This window comes from Gopherus evgoodei, chromosome 21, assembly GCF_007399415.2.
Source record: "Gopherus evgoodei ecotype Sinaloan lineage chromosome 21, rGopEvg1_v1.p, whole genome shotgun sequence".
Classification (NCBI taxonomy): domain Eukaryota; kingdom Metazoa; phylum Chordata; order Testudines; family Testudinidae; genus Gopherus; species Gopherus evgoodei.
Genome location: NC_044342.1, coordinates 12,154,940 through 12,163,206, shown reverse-complemented (window position 1 = coordinate 12,163,206; position 8,267 = coordinate 12,154,940). Strand labels below are relative to the sequence as shown.

At 52.3% G+C, this 8,267-nt stretch overlaps 1 protein-coding gene across 1 annotated transcript; it reads right to left on the bottom strand.

Moving 5' to 3' along the window:
- Positions 1–2,584: 2,584 nt before the first annotated feature.
- Positions 2,585–3,019, bottom strand: LOC115638266 (ribonuclease-like). Its single transcript, XM_030539849.1, has one exon. The coding sequence runs from the start codon at positions 3,017–3,019 to the stop codon at positions 2,585–2,587; it is 435 nt and encodes a 144-aa protein (XP_030395709.1).
- Between the last annotated feature and the right edge of the window lie 5,248 nt (positions 3,020–8,267).

Below are 8,267 nucleotides of genomic sequence, written 5' to 3'. Positions count from 1 at the left end.
TTGGACCAGCCTCTCCCTCTCCAGGCCTTCCAAGTAGTGGGGAGGCTTCATAGCAGAGTGTGCGTGTCCCTTTGGTTTGATTTGATCTGAGTGGTCCCTTGCTGAGTCTGCAGGCTTCCTAGGGAGACCTGGGGGGACCAGATTGAGCAATCCAGGGTGCAAGTATCTCCTCTGTCAGCCCAAGTGCCCTGGACCAAGAGAACTTCAGCAAATGACTTTTAAGCAATTTCTTCTGATGTGTTAAACTAGTGGCTTTCAAAGCAAACACTAGCAATATTGGCTTGCCTTGTGAGAGGCCCTCAGACACAGCGCAGTGTCACTGCTTGGGGAGTGGCCGGCATGTGAGAACGGGGTTAGGGATACAGGACTGGTGACCAATGATTATAATAAACGGAATGAGAAATTGTGGAGATCTGTTGCTCTGAGGTGTAACTACTTGGTGTAAGTTGATTGCTGGCCATTGTCTGTGTCCAGTTCATGCCTAGAACCTTTGGTGCCCACAAACTTGATCTGCAAATCTTTTGATCCTCACATGTTGTGACTCTTGATCACTCCGTGTCCCAGCCTGAGCTGTGGTGAAAGGGCCCAGATTGACTCACCCTCAACTCTATCCCAGCCAGGGCTGCCTCTTGCACCTCCAAACCCATCTCCTGAGGTCTTTGCTGCACCAGGAACCCTTTCCACATTCCCCCCAACCCGCGACACCTCCTTCTTCTCTCCTGTACCCCCACCATCTCCCATCACTCTCTTCTGCCTTCCCTCGATTCCCCCCTTTCTTTGGCATCATCCAACTGGCGTCCTGAGCCCCCAGGTATGTTCCCAACTCCCCTGGGAGACGGGGAGGTGACTAGAGGGTGGGGGGAGCCATGAGGGGCTGACAGGGGAGGAGGTTTCCTTGCTGAAATTCAAGATTTCCCTGCAAATCCCCACAGTCCAATTTTTTTCTTTATCCACCCAACCCACCTTCTACAAAGTACATTTTACCCACTCCTGCTATTATGGCAAGGGGTCCTGGGGAGCACATGGGATCCCAGTCCCACTGCAGGGCTCTCCATTGAGCTCCCACCTCCAGCTCTCAAGGCCCCAGCTCCCCTGAGTTAGGCTATTATAAGGGGCTTAGGAGGCTGCAAGGATTGGAAGGGGCTGGCTGGTGCTTGCAGGGGGGCTGGGCTAGAGGGGAAAGCAGGACAGGGGAGCCATCAGGCACTGAGATGGTGGGAGGATTTGGGGCATAGCAGAGAACAGAGACAAAGAACTGAGGAGACTGACTGTCCCCCGGACTGTGTGGGGATGGGGCTGAGGGAGTTTGGATCTCAGCTCTAGGATCCCCAATCTATTTGGAAAACAAGGGGTTGCCCCAGTCACTCCAGGAGAAATGATGCTGGCAGCGAGGCAGGCTGTGAAGTAGCTCCTGTTCCATAGGATTAGCAGTGAACTGGTCCCCGACGGAGCACTCGGAGGAAGTGATTGGCTAGCTCAGCAGCTGACCCACTGGCCTAACATGCCATTCAGGGCTGGAAGCTCACTAGAACCTTGTGATTTTTAATGGTGAGGAGAGACCCAGCTAATTCTTCTGCCCGCCATCTCCCCGAACACACCCAGCTGGGCTGCATGGGCAAGAAGTGATTTATTGCAAGAAACAGCAAGAGAATCCAGCCCAGTAACAGCACCTAGGGCTTAGCCTGAGACACACTTCTCCCAACTTCAATCCCACCACCGCATGGGTAAAGGATGGGACGGAGCAGCTACACCATATAATGGGCACTAGGGGCAGCAGAAGGTGGGGGCAGGGAAGGGGCAGCTATACTGTAAAATGGGCACTAAGTGCAGCAGAGGGTGAAGGCAAGGAAGGGGCGGCTATACTGTATAATGGGCACTAGGGGCAGCGGAGAGTGGGGGTGGGGAAGGGGCGGCTATACTGTATAATGGGCACTAGGGGCAGCGGAGAGTGGGGGTGGGGAAGGGGCGGCTATACTGTATAATGGGCACTAGGGGCAGCAGAGGGTGGGGGTGGGGAAAGGGCGGCTATACTGTATAATGGGCACTAGGAGCAGCAGAGGGTGAAGGCGGGGAAGGGGCGGCTATACTGTATAGTGGGCACTAGGGGCAGCAGAAGGTGGGGGTGGGGAAGGAGTGGCTATACTGTATAATGGGCACTGGGGGCAGCAGAGGTTGGGGGTGGGGAAGGGGCGGCTATACTGTATACTGGGCACTAGGGGCAGCAGAGAGTGAGGGTGAGGTGACTACTCTGAGCAGCTGCAGAAGGATCAATGGGGATTACAATAAATCGTGGGGCACTAGACATCCAGGAGTCTGGTTTATTCCATAATGCAGACTCAGTGGAAGCTGCGTTAGCTGAGTGCTTGCCATGGTCAGTCACTCTGATGTCGGGGTCCTCACCATGGACTCGGATGCCTGGCTTGAGTCCCCCCAGTTCCTGGATCTCCTTCTGGGTGCCTTGAGCTGAGGGTGGATCCAGGAGGGGTCAGGGACGGAGCCGGGGAGCCCCCAGCCATGGAAATGTCTGTGGAGAGCGAAAGCAGCTGGATGCCCTGGTTCCTGCCCCAGGCCTGGCCACCCAGCTCTAGAGATTCCTGTCGTAGTGCACGGGCAGGCCCCTGACACACGCCACGCGGATCCGCCGGGTGCTGCTGCCCCCACGGTAGTTGCAGGGCGGGCGGGTCGACCCACTAGCCAGCCGGCAGATGGTGATGCGGTAGCGGTTGTTGCTGTTGCGCAGGTTGCGGCCGGCGGGCCGGCCTGCCCGGCCACAGATGTCTCGAAGCTGGCTGGCGGGAGCGTGGACGAAGGTGTTGGTGTGTTTGCAGGGGCGGGCCATGCCCCGGCGCTGCATCATCAAGTTGCAGTAGCTCCGGTCATTCCGAGCCCTGGTCTTGGGGTAGTCGACATGCTGCCTCACGAACTGCGGGTAGCTGGCTCCTTGGCCCAGCCGGGCCAGCCAGCCAGCCAGCAACACCAGGACCAGTAGCAGCATGGGGTGGGGTCTCTTCAGAGCCATTGCTGCACCTGGCCTGGCATCTACCTGCAGTGGGGAGGGAGAGGGACATAGGAAGGTGAGACTGGAAGGGATAGCCGGGGTCTCTGTCACAGGCCACCCACTGTACCAATCCTCATCGTAAGGGAGCCATCTCCCTCCAAGAGCCATCTCCAAGCTGGTTAGGTTGTTCACCCCCCCCTGCCCCCCGACTGTTCCCTAAAATCCCTCCTTGCTGCTTAGAACGTGCCTTATTTCCAGCCCATTGGTGCATCATGGCCAGTTTCTACCCATTTGCTCTTGTGCCAGCATTGTCCTTTAGCTGCAATAGCTCCTCTCCCTACCTGGTATTCCCCCCACCCCCTGCACCTCCTAATGTACTCTAGCTTCCTCTCAGAAGATCGACCCTCTGCTCCCCTGAGCATCCTAGCAGCCCTGCACCTGCTCCAGTCTGAAGTCATCTCTCTTGAACAAGGGTGACCAGAATTGCTTGCGAGATTCCAGACAAGGTCTCGCCAGTGCCGTGTACAATGGCATTAATACTTCCCTACCTCTCCTGGAAATGCCTCACCGGATACATCCTGGGATCACATTTGCCTTGCTCGCAGCTGCATCACACTGGTGGCTCATAGTCCTGTTGTGATCAACCCCTGCACCCGAGTCTTTCTCCTCCTCTCTCATTTCCAACTGATGAATCCTCAGCTTATGGCAGAAATTCTTATTAGTCCCTATGTACATGACCGTGCACTCTGTACCATTGAACTTCATCTCCTATTCCTCTAGGTCATCCAGGTCTTCCTGTAGGATATTCCAGTCTCCTCTTCACTGACTTTGTGTCATCAGCCAATTTCAGTAGCACACCCCTGCTTTTTGTGCCAATGAAAATATTAACTAAGACTGGTCCCAAGGCCAATCCTTGAGGAGCTCCTCCAACCCAATCATTCCCCTTTCAGCACAGCCCTTGTCATTTCCCCTGCAGCCTGTTCCTTACCCACCCTATAGTTTTGTACTAAGCCCCAACTTTGCTAGTTTAGTTAATAATTTCTCAGATGACACCATGTCAAATGCTTTACTGACGTCCAGACAGATTGGATCTGCCACATTTTCCTGGATCTGCCACATTTTCCTGGTCAAGTGAATCAGTTTTCTTCTCAAAGAAAGACAAGTTAGTCTGGCCAGAGCTGCATTTGGTAAACCCATGTTGTGTTACATCTTTTCCTTTGAGTGCCGTGTCTTTAATGATTGTTTCCTTCAAAACTTATTCTAAAGCCTTCCATACTCCTGAGGTAAGACTAATGGGCCAGGAGCTGCCTGGATCACTTTTCTCCCTTTCTTAAATATGGGTGGCACATTTACTGATCTCCAGTCATACGGCATCACCCCAGATTTGCTAGATTTATTAAAAATCCTTGCTACTGGGCTTGCAATCTCATGTGCCAGTGTTCTGGGATGGAGATTACCCACTTCCCCAAACCTGAGTGTATTAAATGTTATTAGTTTTTCTTCCACAGGATATACATTCATACACTCATTCCCATCAGCCATCCTGGCTGCGTCCTCATCATTATCTTATTGAAAACTGAGGCAAAGTATTCCTTTGGTTTGGGGCCATCCCTGGATTGTTCCGAACCTTGACATCCTCATCTTCATCCATCCTCCCTGCAAAGCAGTCCCACATCTTCTCTTCTCATGGATGTGGCTCAAGAACTGGCTACCAGCTGTTTTCATTGCAAGTGTAACTCATCCAGTCTTTTGGCAATTCTCTCTATCCCTGCACTTTCTGACCTCCAAGAGGAGTTTTCTTTACCAATCAATCCCTTCTTCCATTCCTTGCCGACTCTCTTCTTACTCCCAATATCCTTCTTGAGCTGGCTAGTCATCCAGTTAGGGCTGGAGCTTTTCCCTACAAGTTTGTTCCCCTTGCTTGGGATGCAAATTACAGATACTTTTTGCACCTTTGAGATTCCAACTCTCCTCCACAATTAAGTCCCTGAGCTCTTCAGTCCAGCTGACTTCGCTAACTAGCTCCCTGCATCTAGCAAAGTCTGCCCCTTTTCAATAGAAGCCCATAGTTGCCCATCTTTTATGATTATCCCTCCACTTAATTTAAACAGAACCAACTTGTGCTCACTTGACACACGGTTATTTCCAGCTCTTCTCTGATACCCTCGCTACTTACCAGAACCAAGTCTAACCCAGCATCTCCTCTGCTTGGTTCGGTGGCTAGTTGATGAAGAAATCGGTCATCGATCCTGTCCAGGAATATGAATCAGTAACCATTATCAGTAGCAGATGTTCTGCCATCTATACCCCACAAGTTCAAGTCTCCCAGAATGACACTGTTCTCTGTAGTATTTCTCTCTCCATTAATATTACAGATCTATCACTCCTTATCCAAATCCAACCTGGGGTCTATACCGGCCCCCAACATCCCCTCAGTAAAACCTCTGTTACCGTCCTTCTCCAGAGTGATTTTGACCCAAGCAGATTCTATGTTGCTATTGCTTCTTATTGGTCTACCACATCACCGATGTATAATGGTACCTACCCTTTTACCTTTATTTCCCTTTCTCCTGAACTCACATCCCCTTACATACCAGCGTTCCAGCTATTCCACAGTGGTTCTGTTCCCCCTAGAATGTTCGGTCTCACCTCCTGCACCACTCGGTCCAGTGCTTCCCCCCAGACCCTTCCCCTTCACGTACAAATATTGCATCTGCTTCTCTCTACCCTCACCGGGTGTTCTAGCTGGATTGGGCACTGTCTTCGGTTGCTTATGTTCCTGCCCTCTGGGCTTCTTTAATAGTGCATCGTCTGCCAGATTTTCCTCTCCCTTTGTAATAAAACCGGGAGATACACGTCTCCATTTCCTAGTTTAGAACTTGCTGTCAATCAAGGCGCGAGCAGATGGAGACAATGAGAGCTGGGAACCTGCTTCCACCATTCATGGTACCAAAGCTGCTCCAGTTCCCATCACCCCTCACACACCCCTGTGCCCCTCTTTGGCCCCATCCCCAGTCCACCCCACTTGGCTCCATCCCCATCTCCCTGTCGTTCTGACCTTCTCAACAACTCTGCTCTCTTGGTGCCTTTGCCCCCAGCTGGAGAGATGGACCCAGCCACTGACAGAGTGGAGAGTCCCCTGAATCTCCTGCTGCTCCAGACTCCATTATATGGTCCCCAGCAGGGCAGGGCAGAGTGGGGTGGAGGGAGGGAGGGCAGCTGACCGCGCAGCACCTGTGTCTACATGGCAGCCAGGAGCAATCAGGAGGAGCAGGAGGGGTGCTAAACAATCCCCCGCCTTCACTGACTGGTCTTATTGTCCTGGCCCAGGAGCCAGAACGGGCTGCAAGGTCTCCAAGGTCTTGTGACCTGCCCCGAACACCTGGGTTCTCTCTGCGCAGCTTGGCAGCTCCAGGTGGGACTGGTGCCAGCTCGATCCATGCTGCCTGGCCCTGGACCAGAGGCTCAGGGTTTATGGGCAACAGGACTGGGTGAGTTGCACGGAGCAGGGAAGGTCTGGCTGGCTCAGAGGGGCCTTTGACGGGGAACATGAAAGCGACAGGGCCAGGGTGTTTATGGGGGCAGAGAGGGCTCGGCTGTTGGCTGAGCACCTGATAGGTGCGGGGGCATCCTGGACACTTGAAACCCAACTCCTGAGGATGGGCCATCCAGCCTTCCCCAGACAGAGAACATTCACAGTGTGGCTAATGTTAGCCCAGCTACAGTCAGCCTTGAAAGAGAGACCGTTGCCTAGCAGTGAAGGGAGTTCAATGCTGGGACAGCGTCCCCGGGGACACACCAGCGGGGGGAGTATTTAGCACATTGGATGATATCTTTCGAACAAATCCAGCTGCTGGGAGGAATTTGCCAGGGGTCAGGCTGGGTGGTTGTGAGGTTCCTTCTGGCTTTTAAATTTGAGAACCTCAGTCTCTCTGTTCAGCCCCTTCTGTCATGGGCCATGGGGAGGACAGCACCTCTGCATTGCCTGCAACAGCCTCATAACACTCACACTGCTGCTGTAGGATCGGGACTATCATCCAGTCTCAGGTTTCAGGGCTTCAACTTGCAAGGGTCAGGAAAGCTTGGTGTATTCTGGGAATTTGTGTGTGTGTGTTGGGGGTGGGGGGCATCTTCTTCTGAAGCATCAGGGATTGGCCACAGCTGGAAAAGAAACATTGGATGGGGTGGTATTGGCCACATGCACATGGTCCGACCGATGGCCAGCTTTGGGTTAGGGAAGGAATCTCCCCCCTGGGGGGGATGACATCTGGGCATGTCTCAGTTAATCAGTTCCCTGCTGTGAGGGGTTCCCTTGGTCTCCGCCTGGTTCACAACACTTCAGTCTCCCAAGCACTGTAATGTTTTGCTCTCAGTAAAGTCTTTAGCTTCAGTGCAAGGGTACCTGGCTGACGTTTAACAGCCTGTGCTGTACGGGAGGTCAGGCAGGGTGCTCTCATGGGCAACCCTGGATTTAAAGCCTGCAGAACTGAGAATCTCTGGCGGACTAACTCCCAGTGTGGGCGATTGTGTTCCCCAATGAGTCTGGCTTCTCAGGCCCCATCTGGGCTTGGACGAGCACAGAGGTGGAAGCGCACAGGAGCCTGAAGCAAAACAGCACCATACCGGGCGCGAGCTGCCAACCTGGGCTTTAGTGAGCCACGAGAAAACACAATTTTTATTTGTCTGTAATGCTGACAGATAACCTCAATGTTTCTTTCAAAGCAAATGTTCTATATTTATTTAAATGGTCACAGTTGCGTCAAATTATGGATTTTATTTTTATCGATTTCCATTTCCCCAGTTGCAGGAAATTAGGTGGGGTCAGACAATCAGTTCAGGGGAGAGGGGGAGGTCAGACAATAAGTGTTTAAGGCCAGAAGTCACTGCAATTCAAAAGCTCAAATTTATCACTATTAAAACACAAATTGGCAGAATCACATGTGGAAATGTTCAGAGTAAATCACTTTAATTCAAATGCCAACAAGGTCTCAAGCAGTATTTTTCTGACTTCTACTGGTCTGTATCTGTTGATTGTTGTCGATGGCTGGAAGTTGAAACTAGACAAATTCAGCATGGAACTCAGGGCTACATTTTTAGCGGGGAGGGTGATTAATCAATGGAACGATTTGCCCAGGGCCATGGAGGATTCTTCATCGCAGATGATTTTTAAATCAAGATGGGATGATTTTCTCAAAGCTTTGCTCTAGGGATTATGGTGGGGCAGGTCTCTGGCCTGGGCTATAGAGAGGGTCAGACTGGGAGATCACAA

What these genes read in the sequence shown, in the direction of transcription:
- LOC115638266 (XM_030539849.1), bottom strand. Translation starts at nt 3,019, where the DNA reads ATGGCTCTGAAGAGACCCCACCCCATGCTGCTACTGGTCCTGGTGTTG.